Source organism: Cyprinus carpio, chromosome B4 (assembly GCF_018340385.1).
Source record: "Cyprinus carpio isolate SPL01 chromosome B4, ASM1834038v1, whole genome shotgun sequence".
Lineage (NCBI taxonomy): Eukaryota > Metazoa > Chordata > Actinopteri > Cypriniformes > Cyprinidae > Cyprinus > Cyprinus carpio.
Genome location: NC_056600.1, coordinates 13752695 through 13778085, shown reverse-complemented (window position 1 = coordinate 13778085; position 25391 = coordinate 13752695). Strand labels below are relative to the sequence as shown.

Below are 25391 nucleotides of genomic sequence, written 5' to 3'. Positions count from 1 at the left end.
TAAAATTCTGTCATTAATTACTCACCCTCTTGTCGTTCCAAACCCATAAGGCCTTCGTTTATCTTCAGAACACAATTGAAAGGGGTCATATGATGCGATTTCAAATTTTGCTTTCTCTTTGGAGTGTTACAAGCTCTTGGTGCATGAAGATGTGTAAAATTGCAAAGTCTCAAATCCAAAGAGATATTCTTTATAAAAGATAAGACTCTGCCCGCCCCCCCAAAAACGGGTCATTCAAACATGCCCCCACATGTCTACGTCACTATGTGGAAATATTTGTGTAATGCTGGCCAAATGTTCACGCAAAGAAAGAAGGCGTGGTTTCAGTAACCGCAGTTAGTGTTGAAGCAGCCATTTCAGGGAGATGTTGTGTGTATCTGCCAAAAGCACTTTATTTGGCCTTCTGAAAGTGGATGCATTTAGGAATCTTTAAGATTACTTACAACAGAACAGCAACGCATTTTATGGACGACTGTTTCGTGAACCAGAGGAGGTAATTCTAACTTTGCTACGACTATTATATAAGTATTTGCTATTGAATGTTCAAATGCGGAGTTTTGCCAATAGTGTGTGTGTGTGTGTGTGTGTGAGAGAGAGAATGAGAGAGAGAGACGGTCAAACAGTGGAGTCAGCTGTCTTAACTGTCCATGGCTTGTGTACTGCAAACACATACGAGCTTCATCACTGTGTCTGTCACGCGACTCTGTTACCCCTTCGGGCTTGAAATGATGGCAAAACTAAGGACATTATTAACTGTCTTTACATTTATTTTGAAGCTTGTGATTATGGAAAGGGGTATTACATTTCTGACGAGTGCTTGCGGTGTTCGGCCAATCACAATGCACTGGGTCAGCTGGGCAATCAGAGCAGACTGCTCTGGTCAGAAGGAGGGACTTTTATAGAAAATGACGTGTTTGAGCATGTGTTTAAAAAAGCATCATATGACCCCTTTAAGATATTTTTGATGAAATCAAAGAGTTCTCTGACCCTTCGTAGACAGCAATGCAACTGCAATGCTCCCAGGTCCAGAAACGTAGCAAGGACATCGGTAAAATAGTCCATGTGACATCAGTGGTTCAACCGCAATTAACGAAGCTACGAGAATACTTTTTGTGCGCAAAGAAAACAACATAATTTATTCAACAATTCCTTTCCCCAAGTTACTGTCTTCCACCATTTTGGAGAGTACCCCAGAATGTAATCAATGTAAACAGCATTGTTTACGTTCAGTAGACAGCATGCACATGCTCCCAGTGCTTCAAATAGCAATTAAACATCTAAAAGTATCTTTATTTGTACATTTTCTGAGAAGAGTACCTTCTCTCTGCTCGCTTCTCGCGCTGACTGTCATCCGAAGCGCCTGCATAAAGGCACTTCCAACTGCATGCAATCCCGATACATATACACAGATTTCTGGTAGGCTAAATATATTTTAGTATTCTCTCAAACATAATCTGTTACATCTTAAGTGAACATTTGGGGAACTGTTAGGGAAAAACAATGGATGTGATATATTTAGTGGTGTACGGTACATGTATTCGTACCGAAAATGTATAACTTAATAAACTTAATAAAGCTGCTTTAATAGAGGGGATCTGCGCATCCTGACAAAATCAATATGGCTATCAGGATGCGCTACCAGCCTAAACAACACTTTTAAATGTAGCAAGTCACTATAGTAGCAAATAATGTAGCAAATACATTTTTCACATTATGTTATAGTGATAGGTAAATCTAATTATAGAATTAAAAATAATTTTAGTTTTTAAATTGATTTAATATGACTTTTTTATATTATATGATATATGATATATTATATAATATTTAATATAAAATGTTACAATTAATATTATACAATTTTAATTTAAATTTGTCCAGTTATTGGTTATTAGAAATAACATGAAAATAATTATTGTCTTCTTGTCAGAGTTTTAACATTGGCACATCCCACTAATCTCTATATTTATTGTAGATCAGTGGTGCCTCTCTGAAATCTATTATTTTTGTAATATTTATTTATTTATTAGAAATAATATTAATCAATATTAATATTTTAATACAATATTAATGTCGTAATGTTACCTGAAATAGGCCCAGTAATATTCTCCATTCATACACAATTATTTGGTCAGTTGCATTGTATTATGTGCATTTAGCTTTGTTATTTTTCCCTGAGGTCCGAACAGGCATCCAGTTGTGACCCACCAGTGGAGAGGACTAGCTGTGTTTTTCTCTTTGTGTGTGGTTGAGAGGAAGGCAACCTATGCTGACTCAGTTCGGCAGAGCTGTGATCCCTGAAATAGGGCACAGCTGGAAGTGTAGGGCGTGTGCGTCTTTGTAAAAGAGAGGCAGATGCTCTGAAAGAGTATTCCCATATAGGATTCTGGATGATTTAGCTGTGAGCTCCTCTGTCAGACTAAAGCTCAGACACACACACGCTTCGCTAAGAGAGCCCCCTCTGGGCAAAACCCGCTCCTGTCTGAGAGGAATCACTGCTGCTGAAATCATATTTTGACACGGAATGAACAACCATTTATTTATTTGTTTATCCACCATAATGTTTTATTTGTGGACATTTCTCTGCAAATACTGATGTACTTGATTAATTTGATTAATTCATTGAAATATCATGTAGTTCAGGTGATTCATTTTATTTCACTTGATTGACAATCCTTAAAGAAACTGGTTTGTTAACATCTTTGAACTCACCCAGAGGTCAAAGACCAAAAGAAAAGGATGTGAATGCATAATGAGAACATGTCTCTCATTTATACGTACTGTGCTGTTTCCATCTCTCTGTCAGTATAGCTGTATTTGCCATCCATTCATTTACACAGTCCTGCACCCACACGCATTCACAGTGTGTGTGTGTGTGTGTGTGTATTAATTTCTTTAATGTTTCATGTACAGACATGTTCTGCATTGTTGAACTGAACTATTGAACTGTATTGAACTCTTGTGGTACATGCTGTTAACCACACATATAGCCTGTCTTTGTTGCCACAAGCAGCACAGCTCAAAAAAAAGATGGAAATGTTTGATCTTGGTCTTGAAGTGGTAGGCCAGCATTTTCAGATGTCCTCCATGTTGTTAAAGGGGACATATTATACACTTGAAATAAATTGTAAAGTGTTGACAAACACTCCAGCACATATTCGCACAAGTACATGAATTCACAAATTCACTTACAGTTGCGATATGAAATCCTAGAGGTTTACACTTTGCCTAGACTGGGGGATGGGTTGAGAGAGAGAGAGAGAGAGAGAGAGAGGAAACCAATTATATGCCCAATAACAGAGTGGTATGGATTTTCCTATGGGCTTGTAGCCAATCCCTCTATCTATCTTTCTTTCTTTCTCCTCACTCTCTTTGTCTACTCTTCCATCTCTCTCTCTCTGTCTGTCTGATCTATCTATCTATATCCATCTGTCTGATGTATGTTTGATTAAGGGAGGTGAATGAGCTATTGAAATATGTGGTTGTTAGTTTATGTGATGGGAACGATCGGGGATGTTTCATCAATACTTCTTACGCTCCTCAAAAACTCATTCATAGATGTCTCCACAAGTATAAAGAGACCGCTACAGAGTGAAGAAACAAGCTGGAATACATTCAATAAATCAATTGAGCCATTGTTCCTCTCGAAAGCTAGAAAGCTTTTGTCATCATCTTCACTCTTATTCTTAGGAAAGAGAGATAACGCAAGTACCCAAGCTTGCAGTAACCTTTTATTGTACGTTCGTTCTTGCATTGCCACTAACGTTAACATCTTCCTTAATCTACTCAGTATTTGTTTTATTGTTATGCTAAATTTGTTTTTTTTTCAAACAGTTTTTGCATTATTTTTGTCTTGGTTGTTTGTTTTGTTCTGTGGTACTTTATTCACAAAAATGTTTTAAATAAACAGTTTTATCTTCCTTTTAGATTTCGATACAACAGAAACCCTAACATGCTGTTTACAAAAGCAGTTGTGTTTACATGTTGCATTGCTGGGTAGATTTGTTATCTTTGTCAGAAGTCCTTTGATCTTTATGTTTTATGAAGAAGTTTTTTTTATGCTCACCAAGGCTGCATATATGTGATCAAAAATACAGTTAAACTGTAATATTGTGAAATTTTGAAATAACTGATTTCTATTTGAAAATATTTTAATACGTAATTTACTCCCGTGATGGAAAAGCTGAATTTTCAGCAGCCATAACACCAGTCTTCAGTGTCACATGACACTTTTTTTATTATTATTTCTTAATTTATCAATGTTTAAAACTGTTTTGTTACTTCATATTTTGGGGGGAAACTGCTAATTTTTTTACATAAATTTGTGATTAATAGAAAGTTAAAATGATCAGCATTTATTTAAAAAAAAAATTGTTTTTATAAATATCTTTAATGTCATTTTTTATCAATTATTCTGTTCTTGCTAAATAAAAGTCGTAAGTTCAAAGAACAAACAAACAAAACAACTTTATTGACCCCAAATTTAGTGTACAAACAATGCAAACATTTGCTTGGAAAGTTTTTTGGCCTTATTGTGTGTGACTATAAGAGCTTTTTTAAGCAAGAATGTCGAGTTCTTGGAAAGTAGAAGACAGTGATGATTATGACCGCTTTTTGGTTTCCTCCTCCTGAGCTGTTCTAAAGCACCTGTCTGATCATCCAGTCTTTAATTAAACCCACTGACCCTTTTAGCTGTCACTCACCTGGCACTGCATAATGGACACACAACTCAGCTATACTGTGCTCTGTAGACATTTAAATGATGAGTCATTGTGAAGTTCAGAGCGAAACGTGTACGAGTGTCACATGAGTGTCGTTTCTGTTGCAGCGTTAGAGTGCCTGTTTTCCCGCAGGGCTGAAGCAGTAAAAGGCCCCGTAAAGTAGAGCTGCAAATGGCTCTGTGAAACACTCACTTAACCTCATGATACCATCATATTGCATCGGTACTAAAACTACAGTACACCAGCCTCAGACTGTCTGTGTGTGTGTGTTCATGTGGGTGTGTGCTAATAGCAGCAGTTAATTTATGTGTGTATTGCTGGTTGGCCTTCCTAAATGCTGTTCCTTATTTTAGTTAGTCCTTACTGGTTAAACACGCAATCAACAGAGGACTGGTTGTGACCTGTTCAGCATAAATACACACTCTATTTGTTGTTTGAACATTGGTTGAAGCACAAGTTGGATCCATGTTGGGTCACTCAAACAAAGATTTGACTGCAAGGTGTAGTCTGCCTTCTTTTGTTCATTTGTTCTTGTTCTTTCCTGTCATTTGGGAACTTATGAAAAGCCAAACATGGCTTTTATATTCTAATTATTCTTCTCCTCAGCTGGTCTAAAACATATTTGAGGGTGTGTGAGAAAAACAAAAGAATAAGTAAGTTTGTTTCTTTAGAGCAGATTTGTTTTTCAATGAAAGTGTATCAGGGTGGGAACAGCTGGATTTAGGGAACAAGAAGATTTTACTAATAGAAAATGACCTGGATGTTTCTATTACATTTTTGTTTTATTTTTTTAAGTCGTGTGGTAAAAAGCAGTGTTGTGCTATTAACTATAAAACTATTAAAATTTTCATTAAAATTAAAGTTTTCAGTAATTGAAATTAAGCTGAAATTAAATCATATATAAATATTAGGTGAAAAACTTAAGATAACAAAAAATTAAATGAAAATTAGAAACTGAAGTGAACAAGTTTCGGTTAACGTAGTAAAATAACAAAAACTAGAAATGAATATTTTAATACAAATATAAAATATAATACAAATGACAAAAGCACATAGCAAAATTACTAAAACTTAAAAATTGAAAACTAAAAATGTAAAAATAAATGTTAAATAAAAATATTTACATAATAAATAAGAAAAACTTAATATGAAATCTTAATATCATTAAAGCACATGAAATTACTACAGCTTAAAATTAAAATAAAAACTGAAAATATCAAAATTAATGTTAAATAGAAATATATACATGATAAAATTACTAAAACTGAAATAATATAAATAAAATAAAATTTTAACTTAAAAACTTGGCAGCTAAAAGAAATAAAATGTTTAATTTGAAGTACCAAAAAAAAAAAAAACAGAAATGACGTAAACAAAACAACAGCAAAAAAAAAAGCTTAATAAAAAACAAAATTACAGAAACTAAAATTAAAAATATTTTTTTATAAAATAAAACTAAACAGAAATATTTAAAAACAATGACTAAAAATAAATAAATATAAAATCTGAAATATATATATAAAAAATTAAAGCAATTTCATAAAACAAATAAATATGATATAATACTAGAGTATATAACACTGGTTAATAATCTCTTGCTGTGGAAAAAAGTTTTTTTTTTCTGTTTTGTGAGTGTGTTTGTGTATATTTTGGGAGCATTCCTTCTGGACTGCCTGGAAAGGCTGTAAATAGCATGGGAAACTTTTTTATTAAGAGACCCTGCAATGCCAGTCGACTAAACGACCAACCCCCACCATCCAGCACATTCACAATAATCTGTGAGTTTATGCAGCTGAGATTTGAGTTCAGATAAATTCTGTGCATTTGAATTTTGTGACTATGTGAGTGAAGTGTCCTTCACCCTGCTCCTCGCACTTATTCACAGTGATATAATGCTGTTCTTTCACAGCATGCACAATCGATCATGTTCTGGGGACGTTCTGCGTCTGGACACATTTTTGCTCTGTGTACTCAAGAATTTGGACACTTGAGCCATACTTGCTTGAATGTTTGAATGCCATTGCAGTACATAATGCATTTTTTTAACCAGGTGTGATCTGTGAACAAATGATGTTAGAGCTTTTTTCTGAGTCATTATTTTGCAGTTACTTTCATCTGTTTTCAAGGTGATTTTAAGTGAATTAATGTAGTTGTCCTCAAGTTCATACAGTCCTTGTAGAGTAAAAACAGTCTCATGTCCCTGTAATGTTTTTTTAAATAATAAATATAAATAAATAAACTGTTGTCTTATTTTGAATAATATATTTTTTGTTTATGATATTTTATTTTATTTTATTTTATTTCTCAGTCTCATCATATTTATTCTGTGTGTAACTCAATAACTACTCATTGTAAAACAACTGGCTAAATTAGCAACTAATCCTTTTTTGGCCTTCCTACCATGTTTATTTATAGGCAAACAGTTAAAGATAGCACAGAAAATGATGGGGGAATAGAGGGGCTGAATTATTAGCCAAATTCAATCTTATACCAACCCAGTAAGCAGTCAGCACCACGTCTCATTGTGTTGAAGCATATGCGCTAACTGCTAGGCCATGGCTACAACATAAGCAAGAAGTCCTAAGACATATTTAATGGCAACAAATAGTTCTCCGAAACAAATAATAAATCATTGATTGGCTGTGGAAAGAATGAACAATGAATGCTTCTTGTATTCTCATTAAAGTGGACCAAGAAATTTAAGCATTTCACTGGGGAGGATTGAAATTACAGTGAGAGGAACTGAATCATGAGGGTAGCCTCAGAAATACACACAAGGTGTGTGTCTAATATATTAAAATCTTAATTGTGAAACCAAGCTCCACAGCCAAAAATAATAGGCAATTTAAATCTACAAGTAAGTGACAGTAGACATTCTCATTCTAGAGAGCACGACTGGACAAAATTTGTAGTGCTGAATGAGTAATCAATATTTTTTAGTTTGTTTTAAGTGTTGTTATTGTTAACTAATAGTAAAACTATTTTTTTCATCATTTGATATGAAGCTGAAATAAAATATAAATATTAATAAAAAAACTAAAATGAAAAATGTTAGAAAAAATCAGAAAAATAAGTAGAAGTACTAATATTACTAAATCTAAAACTGAAAGAAATGAAATATGAAAAACTAATAAAAACTAATAATCTAATAAAATAATAGTGAGTAAAGCTAATAAAAATGTCAAAAGCAAATAAAATTACTAAGACAAACTAAAAGTAAAATAAAAATATACAAATAAACAAATAAAAAATAAAAAAATACTATAATAGTATATAAATAATACTAAAATAACACTATTTTCCTAGAAGAGAAGGACTGTATTTTGAAGGGATAGTTCACCCAAAAATGAAAATTCTGTCATTAATTACTTCCCTCATGTTGTTTCAAACCCGTAAGACCTTCGTTTATCTTCATAACACAAATTAATTTTTTTTTTGATGAAATCCAAGAGCTTTCTGACCCTGCATAGACAGCAACTGACACGTTCAAGGCCCAGAAAGGTATAGGGGCATCATTAAAAACACCAGCTCCTGCATCAGCAGCACCACACGCATGGGTGATCACTGAGAAATTTTTGAGGAATTAATTCTCTATAACCCTCTCTTCTTCAGTCTTTTGAGTGACTAACTCTTCTGTAGATGAATTAGGGTTGTTCTTTTGCTTAATGTGAAGATAATTTAGTGAGAACAGAGAATAATGGAGAGAATGAGAGTGTGTGAAAGAGCGAGATCTGTGTCTGCATACATCAGCAAATTCACCTGGAGAAATGTTCAATAAGTCTCTCAGAATTTTTGCTTGTATGGTTTTCTTATCTTTTGAGTAAAGAGAATTCTGCATTGACTACACACCACACACACACACACACACACACACACACACACACACACACACACACACACACACACACACACACACACACACACACACCACACACACACACACACACACACACACACACACACACACACACACACACACACACACACACACACACACACACACACACACACACACACACACACACACACACACACACACACACACACACACACACACACACTAAATGGCGACCCTAGACTTCCATTGTTTTTATATAAAGCTAATTATAATTACTATAGACTAAGCCTACTATAAAATGTGCATATTTAGAATAAAAAAAAATAGATGAATTAAATATGTTATACTAAATATTGTGACATTCTGCTGTCAAATGTATTTGTATAATGACCTGAATTTTTTATTATTTGCAATTAATCTACTTTGTGTAAACATATTTATTATATCAAATTAATGTGTTTAAATGTAAAACAAACAAATAAATTTATAATATGTATAATATAATAATCTATAATAAAATGTATATGTAAATAAAAGTATAAAAGAAATAAGTGAAAATGCATAACATTACAATATGAAATATATTTATATAATTAATTAAAATACATATACTATATATATTAAATTATTTAATAAACAAATATATGTATAATATACATATAATCTGATATAGAATAATATAATAATTTATAATAAAAATAATCAATTAAATATATTTACATTTAAGTATAAGTACAAAAAAACAAATCAAAATCTGAAATATATTTATATAACTACTAATTTAAAAAAATACACACACACACACAAACAATATATAAATAACAATAGTTTTTTTTATTTATTTAATGTATTTGCCAAAACATGGTTATGCATGGGCAGAGTACAGTGAAGTACAGTTTTTCAGTTTCAGGATTATGTAACTGTGGGAGTTTGAGGACTGGTGCATTATGGGATAGGAAGTGGCTGGAACGTTGGTGTGATTTTATGACTGGAGGCTTTTGGGAATGATGTTTCATTGAGGCTTTCCAGTAAAGAGCTGTTCACTGTCAGAGATACAGCTTAGACACAGTGCTTCAGTGCCTTTGCTGTCTGAGTGGGTATAGGTTTGCTTTCACGTGATGAATTAGACTGTCAGTAGTGCAGTTCATGTAAGTTCATAATGTAGAAAGAAACTCACACGGGTTTAGAATGACATGAGGTTGAGTAAATGAATATTCATAAGAACATTCATTTGTGGGTGGACTATCCCTGTAATGGTTCTAATCATGTGAGATAAATGAGAGCACAAAAAAGTCTGATACTCTACCGACTGTGCAATTCTGATGCATAATACATTAGGCAGCGCAGACTTTGATATGTGGATAAGGGTTGAATTGTTCTGTGATCACACTCGTCTAACACACACCCAAGATGGACTGTAGTGTGACATCAGCCCAGTGTTTGCGGTGCAGCTGAGCAGAGATCTGTAATTACCATCACAGCACGCTCCCACTATTTGGAACTCATAATACAACAGAAAACCCAATGGTTTATTCATACAGCCAACTCACCACTCACTATTCAAACCTCTGGATTTGTTTATGCATCATATGATGCCCTTACACAAGGGCGCATGCACTGCTGTCCCCTTGTACTATTTTTGTGTTTGTTTGTGGCATAAACATCCCTCTTCACCTCTAAACCATCAGAGCTCAGCGCTTCTGCTCAGGTTGTAACTGAAAGGCTTTACTCATGTGTCTGAGGAATTTAGGATGACCGCAGGGTGACTATTGTGGTCCGCAACCTCTGACCTTCCTAACACTTTGGTTGACGTCTCACAGATTCTGGGTGTGCCTTACGCTCTTAAAAATAAAGGTGCTTAAAAGGTTCTTCACAGTGATGCCATAGAACAACCATCTTTGGTTCCACAAAAAACCATTCAGTCAAAGGTTCTTTAAAGAACCATCTCTTTCTAACCTTTTTATAATCTGAAGAACCTTCTTTCGCCACAAAGAACATTTGGTGAAACAGAAAGGTTCTTCTAGATGTTAAAGGTTCTTTATGGAACCATTTAGACAAAAAGGTTATTCTATGGCATATATACTGTACATATTTATAATATCACATAAATGTACATAAGTAAACATATGAATGTATATAATATAATATAATATAATATAATATAATATAATATAATATAATATAATATAATTACATAACATACAACTGTAACTCCTGCATAATACTTAAACACTTCCAATATTATTTTCTTTAAAGCAAGGGATGCAAGACATTTAAAATATAAATATATATAAATAAAATACATAAAAATATAATATAGCTAATTTAAAATATAAATTTAAAGAGTAACTGAAATGTAATAATAATACAAATAATAACAATAAATAACAGTACATTGTGGAAATGAATATTTAAGTGCACTAGTATGATTTTAACAGCCTGTAGTAACCTAAGGAACAGATTGAGACACACCCTCTTTATTCAACCTTTGTATATTATTTTTTTCCGTAGGAAGAGGAAATGGTATACAGCATATGTGCATGTGAGTCTGTAACACATACTGCATTTATAAGTGGCTAGATTAAAAGAATCAGTGAGGGAGAGGAGAGCGGGGAACCCTTTTGCTCAAGGCCTCCAATCCTGTTTCGTGTTGTTTAACATTAAAGTGGAGCGGTGACAGAGATCCGCTTGAGGCATGCACAGCACCTGTGATCACCTGCTTAGTTTTTTTCACTGACAGAAAAATAGAAGCAATGAATTCTAACAAGGTTCATGTATTCATTCAGATTTCCCTTTTGATCATTTTAATCAGAATAGGTGGTCTCCTTCTGTCTTCTCTTTGGTGTTTAGTCCCTTTCCTGTGATTTTCTGTTTGAGAATGTAAGCATCAGAAAGGCTGATTCTAGTGGTTCTAGTTTTTATGGGAGAGCTATTTTGTTATAGAGTTGATAGAGTAGAAGGCCAAATAGTCTACTAATGTTTAAAATACTTTCTTGTGGGGAGTTAATTGCACCCAGCTGTGTGTAAACAACTTCACACTCGACCCGTTTGACAGAGCAAGTCACACGATAATCTGTCATCCCAGATGGGCGTCTCTCACTCTTTCTCTCTCAGTTTGCCATTTTAATGTCAAAACATTTTATTGGCATTATTGTTTAACACAAAATATTAAAGAAATATACACAGACAGATGAATAGAGATAGATAGATAGATAGATAGATAGATAGATAGATAGATAGATAGATAGATAGATAGATAGATAGATAGATAGATAGATAGATAGATAGACAGATAGATATCTGTAGCACAAACATGCCATATGGTTTAATACATAAATATGAACATTAGTAATCCTTGCTTTAGAAAATGGAAAATAATAAGAATGTATATAGAAAATGTATAAATACACTAATAGTTCAAGGCTAATATATTTTTCAGTTACTCTTTTAGCAGGTTACAGCCAGGGACGTGGGAAAATAATTAGAATGGGGTTAAGGGCAGGGTGGTGGGTGGCAAATATAGATCAGTGTTTGTACTCCCCATATATTCTATTCCCTAACACCAGGGTTGGGTACATGTGACGGAATTACATAATTTAATTACAATATAAATGTAAGTGCAATCTGTTACAGTTACTGAGAAAAAAAGTATAATTAAATTACAGTTACTTGTGAAAATGTTAACGATTTGATTGATCTATTTCTTAATTACGTTGACGGCTCTAAAATACAAGGCACCACTGTTTCAGGAGTTTAGTACACAGAATAAGATGCATGTTTATTCAATAACTGTTTTATTTCCTATTTGGGTTTATGCATATGCTTTAAGATTAACTGTTTTGTCCTCCCCAAGCCAGTGTTTCCTGTTATAGCTGTGAAAAGATTTGATATTAAAAACAGTATCATAGCTATCAAACTATTTCTATTTCTATTTCAAACCAGAATCAGATTGATCTCAAAGTCAAAAAAGGTGCAAGTGATGAAGGGTTAGAAAGTCTGCCAATAATCAGTGTTGAGTTCTACTGTAAGGTTTACCCTGCCTGTATTGTATTGAAGTATAAAGAGTATGAAGAGTTTAATTTTCTGCAAAATGTGAGTTAAGCTGTCCTTTTTATTTTTATCCTTTATCATTTTAATGCATTAACTGTCTAACAGTAATGTCAAAGGGTGAGTGATTTATGTACTTAATATTTTGAGCTCATTTAAAATTCTAAACAACAACAAAAAAACCTTCTTTGTTTATCTTTTGATTATTTATAAACTTTTATTAAAAAAATATGTAAAATGTTGGTTATCAGAATCATGGGTTCGATCAAAAAAAATATAGGCCTGAATATTAAATGCAGTGCAGTTTTCTCTGGATAAAAGTAGCCTAAACGTAAGAGCCTTTGAGCAGATCTGATAAGACCAAATTAATTAATGAAGGAATTAATAGTAATAATAATGATGATGATAATAATAATAAAAAAAAATGAATGTGTTATTTTCTTTTCTTTAATAGGCTAAGTGTGCATTAAACGATTCAAAGGTTATCGGAATTAAAAGTTAAATCTGTCATTGCAGATTTTTGAAGATACAGAGAAGCACAGTAAAATGACAATTATTTGAATGCATTTGTGAGAGCGCGATTACGAGTAAATTAGTCATCCCTGTCTGTGCAACGTGTTTTTATTAATAGTGAAGCTGTGGATTTTGATTACTTCAAAACACAAATACATTTTCAATATAACTTTTCTGTTTGAAAGCATTTTTATTGACAAATCACAGGGCAGCGTTGACAATATTGTTTGTTTCGGTGTGTGACTGATCTGTTGTGCGTGCAGTAGCCTACAATCCTTGTAGGCAGAACTAGTTAAGAACGGCTATAGTTCCAGCATTAATCCTGCTAGTGATTGAGCGGTAATGGAGCACTCAGAATTCTCCGCTTCAGTCAAAATCACGGTGTTCCGCTCTCAATGTACTTCGATCCCATACGCTGCTTTGGGGTGGCAACTGGGGTGGCAAAGCTCATTTTTAGGGTGGCAGTTGCCACCCCGTGCAACCCTTGTGGACACGCCACTGATTACAGTATGCCAGTAGGTGGCGTCTGGTCTTTATGAGTGAGTCATTGAATCCGATTCGTTCTGCTTCATTCAGGAACGAAACTCTCCTTACAAATGACTCATTGAATCATTCATTCAAACGATTTGTTCAAAAACTCTGATTCATTCAGGAACAAAACAAATTAGTGACTGAAGCATTCATTTAAAAGATTTGTTGAAAAATGCTGATTCATTCTGGAATTAAAGAGGTTTGCATTTCATTAAGCTGCTGAATCATTTATTCAACTGATTCTCCGAACGCTGATCCAGGAACTGAACACCACTACTGTGCTGTTCGGAGACTTGCTTCGATTCTTCTGTGGCTTTGTTTGGAGCTGTTCGCGTTGGTGCAGCAAAAACAGACAAAACAACTGTCAATATTGTGCCTAAAATGTAAGTTTCTCAATAATAACTTCTTGTTTATTGTGCTGTTGTATAAAAGCAACAATCCGTGCTCAACCGTGCTGTTTTTTCATCCAATATTAGCATATTGGCCCTCGGCTTCTGATTCATAGCCATGTTGATTTTTGGGAATAGATAATATCAATACAGAATGAGCTAGATGGCTCATTTTGACACATTTTCCTGTGCGTGGGGAGATGTTTTATGTCTGTGACAGTCTCCAGTCATAGACAGTGTAACATCATCTATTCACATCGGCTTTTTGTTATATTGGTAAGACAGACACTATCATGCCTCTGCTGTCAGCTGGTTACCATAGTGAATGACACAGGTGTAAGATGCTTCAAAGTTGTATTCGATATTTGTGCATACACAAAAACACGTTCCCATGCATGTTTACAGGTGTTTAGAGAAGTAAAGCTTGTTTTAGAAATGCAACAGCATAACAGATTCCATATATAGGCATGTTTGTGTGCGCCTGTTTTATGTTTATGTATCATCTTGTGGCCTGTAACTGCTCAGATAAGCTCTTTGTTAAGTAGACAGGATGTCAGCACATCTAACTGTCCGTCTGTGACTAAATAATGAGCCGGATCAGTAATCAGTCTCCAGGTCATTGTACATAACTACAGTGAGGTGATGGATGTCTGACCCCACTGATGCCCTGGAGGAGAGCCATCTGTTTGATCCTCAGCTGGGTGGACACTAAGACCAAAAGTAGAGGAGAGCATGTTCTCTTCATCTCTCAGATCAGTAATCAATAGGTAAGGTCAGGTCAGGCTCACAAGTGCCTGGTGTGGTCAGACTAGGTTCTTCTCCCCACACTTTCTTCTCCAGTAGATCAAAGCTAAATTCAGATTAAGACCCAGGAGTTTAATCATCTGGCAAGCGCTTATGTTCTGTCCACTACAGTTCAGTGCATCAGCAAATTGTGTTTCTTTATGTTTATGCTGGTGATTTTAAATTAGGCTGTAAATGTATGCTTGCTTTTCACTTAGGCATTTTATATAAAGAACCCACAGTGCAAAAACACAGAAGCTCTGCTCCAAAATTTTGTGAGCTGCCTATCTAGGCTGCTTTTTAAGGCATCACTGGCATACTTCCAATGACAAAAGCCATTCCAAAAGATGGACAACATAATTATGCTGCCAAAATCCAGTATTTCATCCATCCTTTGTGTAGAAGGCAATTCGAGAATGCATTAAAACCAGTGAAAAATGAAATTTTATTTGAAAAAATATACACTATTGCTCAAAAGATTTTTTTTTATGTTTTTGAAAGAAGCTTCTTTAGGCTTTATTTATTTGAACAAAAATATAGTGATGTTTTTTATTTAAATATATTTAAAATGTAATTTATTCCTGTGTTAAAATAAATTTTCAGTACTTGTTACTCCAGTCTTCAGTGTCACTTGATTTTTAAAAAAAATCATCCTGATTTGTTGCTGAAGAAACATTTTTTTTTATCAATGTTGAAAACAGTTGTGCTGGTTATAATTTTTGTAGAAATCATGATAATTTTCCCCCCTGAAATATTTGAATCTAATGACAAAAAATCTGTTTAACCAAATACATGTGTTTATGTATTTTTATAATTATTAAGAGTAAAACAATGTTAGCTTAGCAACTCTAATACAAATAAATATTGATTCAGTCTAGTGAAAAATTGGTTATTTACCTCATATAGTGAATATGAAGCTACATCACACCGTGTTGCACTCCATCTTAGGAAGATCGCCTTCTGCTACTAAGAAGATACTGAAATTAATATTGATTTCCTTTTGGTTTTGCCTTGAAATTAAATATGCACATTCTTCATGGTATGGGAAGAGAAGCTATTTTATTGCATTGCATAATAATTTGATGTTTTTACTGCAGTTTTCCATTAACAATATATCTAGTTTCTACAAAAATAGTTTCATACGCTGGGGACTTACTGCTGCTTCAACAGTCACATGGAATAAATGTCTAAATAAAAATGTGTCGATCCATTTCTCATTTGTAAAAGTTTAAATGTAACTGAAGTTGTTTTGTTGTCATTGTAAATATTCACTTTCCCATAGCCACGGAGGGGAAACAGAGATTGTGGGTTACGTGACATGACACAACAACCAAAATCAAATCCCTGGAAGCTTGTAAACAGTTTTGCTAATTCACAAGCCAACAAACTATGAAAGTACTCGCGAAGGTAATGTTAATTATTAAACCGAACAAAATGTTACATTTTCTGAAACACTCAGCATTGTGATTGTTATTGAGTGATAGGCAGAGGGTTTAATCAGTGACATTAATAATAGATTTGCAATCCAGCATCTTCGTCACCTCAGCTTGCTTCCCTTCCTGTTTTTACACGTAGAAAAGGTGAATAAACGTGTAACATTGTCTGGTTTTCTCCCTGAATGATGATGCAAGTTCCTAGGGCAATTCTAAATATAGCAGGAATGGCAACATATTTCACAATCATAACAAAAAATCAAAGCACTTACTTAAATTCACTAACAGAAAGGCAGCACGATCCTCCTAAAGCATCTAAACAAAACAGTTACCCAGAATGCCACATGGTGTGATGTCCGCTTCACATTCTCTATTCTGTACTGTATGTGTTATGTGTTTTTGTTCTTACACGAGTATCAACTCCAGTACAAACATTTTAGGCTTGAATACTAAAAACATTGAAACATTCAAAACTTGCCTATTTAACCTGATATACAGTATATGTAACCTAATATATGTGTGTATGCATGTAGTTTTATACTTATAAGAGTATCACATTGTTAGCTTAGGAATATTAGTGACTTTGAGTGACTTAAATATATACTCTCAGAAAAAAGGTAATAAAAAAGTAATAAAAGGTTCACTTTAGGTACCATTACATAATTTTATGGTACTTGTATTCAGTCTTTAGGGGTAAATAATGTACAAATGTATACCTTTTGAATGGGTCTCGCCTCATTTACAGCTTTTGTACCTTTTTTTTTCTGAGAATGATGCTAGACAGCAGAGCTTACTTGCTACAGAGGTAATGTAAACACATAATGTGGTTCAAAGTAAAACACATTTGTGACTTGCTGGTCAGGGAGGCAGCATGCATTGTGGGATAGCAGCGGTCAAACATTGGTAGGAAGTAACCACAGAATATACAGCACTCCACAGTCAACTGGCCTTTAACACAGACATCAGAAGCACACACATACACTTGTGTTCCTGCTGCACGCTCGCATGTGTATCATTAAGTCATTGTTTGTCCTTCAAGAAGAGATTAAGTCTGTGGTAGGCCTGAGGGATTCGTACTGTTCCCTTGTGTAGGGCTTTCCGATTAAGCTTTGCTTACGTGGAGAGCAGCTTGTTAAAATCTAAATTCAGCTTCTGCGGATCGTTTGGCAGCACCGCATATACAAAATCTGTTTAACACATTCACACGCACAGACATAGAAACTTTCCTCGTGGGCTGATGTATTAGCTGCGCTCGTGTCAGGTTTCCCGCTCTGATGATGTATGTAACAACAAATTGCTCCAGCATTAATCAAAGCAATTTTCTGTAATCAGACTGTAGTGAGAAATGGATGCTTGTTACGAAACAGACTGCAGGTAGACGTAAAAGATCTGACGAGGTCTAATTAACAGCGTTTTCATATGTCTGTGATCTCTCATAAGGAGGCCACACACGCCCAATAATGCTCAGAGGGCTCATGAGAGAATCAATGACATCAGTGCATTTCCTGTGCCCTTGGGGTACGGTGCGGTTATTGATTGCTCGTGTCTGGTTTTAATTATCCTCCAGTGGAAATGAAAGGAGAGGGGAATCAGCAGACCCTGCCAATCAATCTGATGCACAATCTGATTAAGACACTTCAAACAATATGGGCCCATCGACCAATCAGAAGGCAGGATCCTCACGTTTTGGTTTGACCTTTGTTTGTTTTTTCCACCACAGAGGGTGTGTGTTTTAAAGGAAGCATGTCTGTTACTACTGTAAGTATTAAAGGGAAAGTTCACCCCAAAATGACAATTGTTTTATGAAGTTTATTTTTTTTTTTTGATCTATAATTGTATGAATTTCTTTCTTCTGTGGATCATTAAAAGAAGGATGTTGGTAACCAAACAGTTGCTGGCCTAGACTGAACAACTTGGGGGTAAGTAAATGCTAACAGAATTGTCATTTTAGGGTGAAGTTTCCTTTAAACTTTCAGTGCTGAAAGGTCAGTCAGATTTTTGGTAAGTTTTTTTTTTATTTTTGTATTTTTGTAATATTTGTGGTTTTGCAAATAGTGTTGCTGTATGAAGTCACTTTTAAACCAAACTGCTTTCTGTTGGTCAGTGAGGCAAATTCCAGTGACAAACTTAAACCTGTTGCAAAATCTGTGTGGGAAAATATTTTGTGAAATACTCAGTTGTGTGGATTTCTGTCAAAATGACCAAATTTGTTTGCAAACATTTGGTACAATTTTATATAATGGTAAATGTGACTGTTCCTAAACATGTCCTGCACTGTCACAGTCAGCATTGATAAGCCAATTTTTCTGCACAGTTCATCAGAAGTTTTTGCCCAGTAGTGTGAACATTGTTAACACTGACAAATGCAAGCTTAGTGCACTGTGTGTATCCAGATGAGGTATTAAAATATAAAAGTTTAAATGTTAGACACTTAATGCACTCAACATTTGTAGCTTTCAGTTCATAGTAGATGAGTAGAGGCTAAATATGCCAATGAGGCTAACTGAAAAATGTTGCTTGTTCAGTTTGAGATGATGATGCTCTCTTCCACTTCATACACAAGATTCAAACATTGTGTGTTGTATAAGTACACAGAGTATAGGCCATCAAATCTGTGACAGCAAGTTTTCTGAACAGCAAGAAACTTTTTTTCATTCACAAAAGTAAATGCCTAGCTTGTATTAATTTTTGGGTTGCCTTCACTGTGTATTGAACAGTGAATATATAAAAAAATTAATAAATTTTCGATACATGAAATGTCTAATCACTTTTATTTTAAACACTAATATAAAAACTACTATTTTAAAATTTTAAAATACATGCAATTCAACACTGATGATAATAAGAAATGTTTCTTGTGCACCAAGAAAATAAGCATATTAAAGTGAGTTTGTCCTCAAAAAATACATTATAAAATATTTTTTTGTTGTAATATTTTATAATACTACTACAGCTACTGCTTTGAGCATGACTGCTTTGACTTCTTTCACAAAAATAATAAAACTAACTTTTAACAGTAGGGTATAAATCGAGATTTTTTGTGTAAAATAATGCATAGCTTTTTATCATGGTTTTTCAGTGTGAGATATTTTAAGTTTGTTTTTGTGACAGTGTGTCTAGAAAGCAATTGTCAGTGCTCAGTCAGAGTTTATTTGAGCATCTCTCTCTCTTTTATTCGTTCTCCACGTCTATTCATATCCTCCTTTTCAGTAGCCCTCCCTCATGCGCTTCCAACTACTCAAGATTCCAGAGTGTGTAGCCATGCCAATTAATTCTGCGCTGCTGTGGGCATGTGTGTGTGCGTGTGTGTGTGGGGCAGGTTGGGTAATACTGATATACTGTATGCAGTGCAGCACCCAGGTGCTCTCCACACACAGGATGAGTCATACACTCACAGCAAAGGCAGGGCTTTCCCTCGCTCTGAGCTGATGCTCAGATTTTATTCCTGTTTGTCACAATATTACACTTTTATCTCAATCCTTCTGTCTCACCACAGTGATAAACGTAAGACACTTATCTAGCCACATCACAGTCACACTCTTGCAGACCATGACCTCTGCTGAATGCGAATGGAATTAACATTTGACGTAGTTGATGCTCAATATGTGGAGGAAATACTCTGCATAGCTGGCTAATCTGTTGAGGATCGGCCTTGTTTTGCAGCTCGAACTAATGCTGTTAACTAACTCAATTTGAGCCTTCTGTGTTGTTCCTTTGAGATGTATATGTACACAACGGCCTTTCAGAGACACATTAGCGACAAACAAATGCTAAAATGCTTGATATCTGAGAGTAAGCGAGGAGCTCATCTGGTATGTGCGGAGTAAAAGCAGTCAGTTAAGATGAAACAGGGTTTTCACGTATCGTTTGATTGACAGTCTCGCAGGTTGAGTGCAAATGATGTTTGATGGTGTTTGTGCTTAAGTGCTTGCTTTGTATGCTTGGTGTTTAATGAATGTTTTGGGATCAGTGTAAGTTCAGATCTAATGGCGGCTTCTGTCAAATACCAGAAAATATTCTGACTCGTCACTTAATTGATAAAAACAAACCAAAATCACACTTGTAGTAATGGACCGTTATTGTTTATTTATTACTTTTTTCATAAAGTCCAAAAATATCAAATGTCTGTCCTGATAAAACATTCCTGAAGAGAAAACATTATCAAAACAGCAAATGTTTGAGAAATAAGTTGATACTTTTATTCAGCAAGGATGTATTAAAATGGTCCAAAGTGACAGTAAAGGCTTTTTTGGTGTTACAGTATTTCTATTTCATGTTTCTTGGGGAGCAAATCTATATATTAGAATGATTAATGAAGGATCATGTGACACTGATTCAGCTTTGTCAACACAGAACAGAAAAATCTATTTTGAAATGTACTAAAATAGAAAACATGTATATATGTTTGTATATATAACCAACTTCTAGTGTAATTCTAAAATCTTCTATTATTATTTTTTCTGCTTCACTGCTTAATGAGCTAAATCCATTTGCCTGCCAAGTCAAAGTAATGTAATGCAATTACCCAAAAATAAAAAATATGAAATTAATTAATTAATTTCCCAATTTTGAAAAACACAAAATATTCCTTTAAAGGTCCTGATAACTCTGGTTCCTTCTCATTGTCTCACACATTCTCAGCGATTGCCCTCTGAATTAAGTTTTCTCATGCTCCTCTTTCTAATGTTGTTTCTGCAGACCATTGGAATGTCTATTTATGGCAGCTTGGGACACTGTGTGTGTGTTTGTGTGTTTCCTGTTGTTCTGTGATTGGTTAGTGAAGTTGTGAGTCATATCGTAGGTCATGGCCTTTGTCCTCCTCATGTCTGTCTGGGGTGAGTCTCCTCATCAGTCTCTAGACATCAGTGCTATTGACTGCTCATGTTCTAGTTATGGACTTCAGCTGCAACTGTTTTCAGGCATTCAAGTTTGTGTGAAATATAAAAGTGTTAAATCTACAATTTACTGGAGAATGAATGATGTTTTTCTGCCATCACTGTGTGATTATTGATTTATTGGCAAGGAAATATTCAACTCCTTACTGCGCATCCATATTTTGGAGATTAAAATTTATATAAATTGAGCTAAACCTTTCAGGACATTCATGGACATCCTCAGCTGGACAGACTCATTAATGATCAAAAATATGTATTTATATTTATTTATTTATATGTATAAATGTATATATTTACTTTAGGGCTATCTTTGTTCATGTGTTAACTTATTAAATATGATCATATTAATTATGTTAATTGTTATATTTTTAACCAGTTTGTAATAATATAATTAGATTAATCATGAGTATTTTATCAGCAGCTGTTTTTGTGCGTGTGTGTGTGTGTGTGTGTATTTTTCTAAAGATTTTATGACCCTTGCTTTAAAAAAATAATAAAAGTAGGAATGAAAATAGAAATAATAAAAATAAAGCTAACCTGATGGTGATAATAATAACAGTAATAAAACAATCTCGATCTCTCCTTATTTTGTGGTGTCCATTCAGGAATAGTTAGTATTAATAAAATTAGATGTTTTTATTTCACATTTTTAAAAATGTTTGTTTTTATTGAGTGTAAAGTACATAAATAATTATTGAGACCACAGACATTGTGAAGATAGTCCACACATTTTTAATTAAACAGAGATTCTTCAGCAACGAGAAGTGTGGAAACCCTGGATCTGTGGTATTTCCCCATTTAGATATTAATGTAAGTGTGTGTGTGTGTTTGTGTTCTCAAAGCAGCATTTAAGGTCCTGCGGAGATTGTGAGAAACAGAGTCCCATAGCAATCTTGGCGTGAGTGTGGTTTGCTCAAACTCTGCTGTATCAGCTCTGTGTAGAAATAACTCTGTATATGGTTTTGTTGTAGGTGTTTAGTAGTTTTGTACTGATGTCTTTTTACTGAGCTGTACTGATTGATTTTGTTCTCCTCTGCAGTATGTGGAGAGGCGTCAGTGTGAACTGTGCTGACAGCTCAGGATACACACCTCTGCACCACGCGTCTCTGAACGGACACAGGTAACACTCTTATTCTCCAATTCATTTACAGGTTCTTGAAAAGTGAATAGCTGAATTAAGATGTAAGTTAATGGACACTAATTCAAATGAATGAGATTACGAATGAGAATCCTCCTAACATGGTGTTATAGACTTAAAAAGGGAAAGTGCTAGATATCAGGATCACTTAGACATTTATAGAGGTGTAATCCAGCTCACATACATAAGAATCAGAAGACCGTGATGTCAGATTAGGGCGGGGTTTGTGAATCTGGATTCAGCCAGATTAGTGTGAAGTACAGTATATGAGGTGGGTGGAGTTATATCTGATTAATGAGGGGTTTATGGGATGAGGCGGTGTCAGATTAATCAGATTTTTTTTTTAAAGCAGGATGGAATTAGAATAGCTCAGGGTTTTTGGGTGGTTTAAACGTTTGCCGTAAGAATGAGGCCAGAGTAGGAGAGGGATTTCATGTAACTTGAATTATGTATTATGATTAGAGCACAATTACCCTGTTCATTTTGTGCCTGCAAAAAGCTTCATGTAGTTAAATAGTACCATAGAAGATTTATTGGATTTTTGGTGTTTAAGAATGAAAATTGCCCTAACAATTACATGAAATCTTTCTTATTTGTCTTTCTCTAGGACGTGGTGTTGAAGTTGTTGCAGTTTGAAGCCTCTACTAATGTGGCAGACAGTAAGGGCTGTTTTCCTCTGCATCTGGCCGCATGGAGAGGTGACGTGGACATAGTCCAGATACTGATCCACCACGGGCCGTCCCACAGCAGAGTTAATGAGCAGGTACACACACACCCTTAAAGCAAATGTACTGTTTGTAAACTTACCCCTCAGTGTACTATCTTAGTATAACTTTTGCATAGCATGCTAACTTTGCCAATATAATGCAAGTCAGTTACAAAAATCTAAATTGACTTTAATGCACACCACTAGTCCTGTGGTGAACAATTAAACCCAGAGAAAAAGATGTTTGACTTTGTAATCTTTATAATCTTAATCTTTTTTGCAATCATCACAGTTTCGTTTGGACTTTAAGGTTTGCTGTGATTACAAGTAGGGCAGTTTACTTGTGTAGAGTATAGGCTGTGCTAGCACTATGCTTAGGGAAATGTAAGCTATAAAAAAAAAAAAAAAAAAAAACTTCCCCATGCATTTGACCAGGCACACATACACACTCTTAACAGGTTTTTGACAATTTCAGACCTGCTCCTCGCATCTCAGTGTGTTGATGGGCTGATGGAGGGTTTGCTGAGCAGCTCTGTGAAAGGCCTGTATTTACCTGCAGTTAAAATGCTGTCTCAGTGCAGGGAAGAGTGCTGCTCTGTCTCCTGCCATCTGCCTCACTCTTAATGACCACACCAGCCAGAGAAACAATTACGTCCAATCTTCAGCCCTCCTCAACTCACTGAGCCATCAGCTTGACGGATAAGACCTTTGTGGCCTCATGAGTGCATTTTTGAGAGACAAAGACAGTGTATGGCATTCATTTACACGGTCAGTCTGTTCATAATGATTAGGGCCTGTTTTTGAGTTTTCAAGTTGATTGGAATTGGCTCAAAATGTTGAATTCAGCTAAATGTTAGGAAGTTAATTGGATTGGGCCTTCTCAAGTCATTTATGAATGCTGCATAATCTGATAAAAAATGTTACTTTCACTCCATTTTACATCCTTTTCTCTAAATGGATATGTGCAGCACTTTACGAGCAATAAGCTATGCAATAGTGATGATACATAGATCTGGACACACACACAGACGGTGGCACGGACTTTATGGCGTATATTACACTGCAGTGTGGGATGCTGAGCTCTTTATGACTTGGACATTACTCATATCCGAATATAATATTCATATATTTCGTGTCAGAGGGTATGCTATTATATCAGCACTGCTATATAGAGGCTGTTTATAGTCCCATCATTTCAAGATAGTGTTTTATTGTTTTTATGCTGACACAAACACACACAAGGGTTGTAAACCTTCCAATAAGGAATGTCGAGTTTTGTGAATTTGTGTGCTGTATTGAAAGATTTTGGAGTGTGTGTCTATAGAGTCTATGTATGAATATTCATTTGAGCCTCTGTGTTGTCCAGATTTGTAAATGCGATAAAAGCAGCGAGCTTCCATTCATCATTCTTTCATCTGAAAGAACATAAAATCAATCCGAATGCTCAACGCATTTCTGCCGTGTTCATATTGAAGATCCACGTCAAATGTACTTGCAGGTAATTTGTCACTCAGTGATCTGCATCTTCACAGAAAAGAACATGACAGCCTGTGACAGGCCCATTTTATAGCATATGACCGTATATTAAGGGAAGTCTCTGCTAATTTACTTGAAGAGTACTTACTTATATCACTAGGACAGTTCACCCAAAAATGAAAGTTCTGTCAGCATTTACTCACTGTCTTGTCTTTCGAAGTGCCTATTTCTTTGTCATTTCAAACACAAAAGGTAAATTTATGTTAATAAGTGCAGTAGACCAATTTTTGTTTTGTTTAAATTCATATAAAAAAAGCTGTTGGTGTCCATTTGTAGATTGATGTTGGTTCTATTGACCAATTACAGAGAGCCGAAAGCTGCTTGACTCTAATGAAATGGAATGAGAAAGGCCTCTGTGTGACTATGTGTTTACTATACTTTGGGGACAAATCTGTCCACAGAGGTGAGCCAAATCTGATGAAACCTTCCTTTGGGACATTTAGGGATGCCCTTATTTGGAAAAATAAGTTAAGTAAGTTAAATTAGGATATTGATATTGTAGCAGTTAGATAAATTTGATGGCAAAGCTAAATTTTCAGCATCACTACTCCTGTCTTCAGTATCACATGATCCTTCAGAAATCATTCTAATATGCTGATTTGCTGCTCAAGAAACATATTTCTTATCAATGTTGAAAACATTTATGCTGCTTAATATTACTGTGGAAATCATTTGTTCAGCATTCTTTGATGAATAGAAAGCTCAAAAGAACAGCTTTTACTTGAAATAGAAGTTTTGGTACATAAGTCTTTACTGTCATTTTTGATCAATTTAATGCAAGCTTGCTGAATAAAAGTATTAAAAAATTCTTATTGACCGCACAATTTCAAACGGTCATGTAATATATTCCAAAATACCTTTATA

At 34.8% G+C, this 25391-nt stretch overlaps 1 protein-coding gene across 5 annotated transcripts in view; it reads left to right on the top strand.

Moving 5' to 3' along the window:
- Positions 1–25391, top strand: part of LOC109097362 (ankyrin repeat and sterile alpha motif domain-containing protein 1B) — a 167829-nt gene that overhangs the window by 14213 nt on the left and 128225 nt on the right. For all 5 annotated transcript variants that reach the window (XM_042722084.1, XM_042722083.1, XM_042722082.1 and 2 more), the window contains exons 2-3: positions 22187–22267; positions 22892–23048. In XM_042722084.1, the coding sequence (XP_042578018.1) occupies positions 22187–22267; positions 22892–23048 (238 nt within the window). The remainder of the gene's footprint in view (positions 1–22186; positions 22268–22891; positions 23049–25391) is intronic.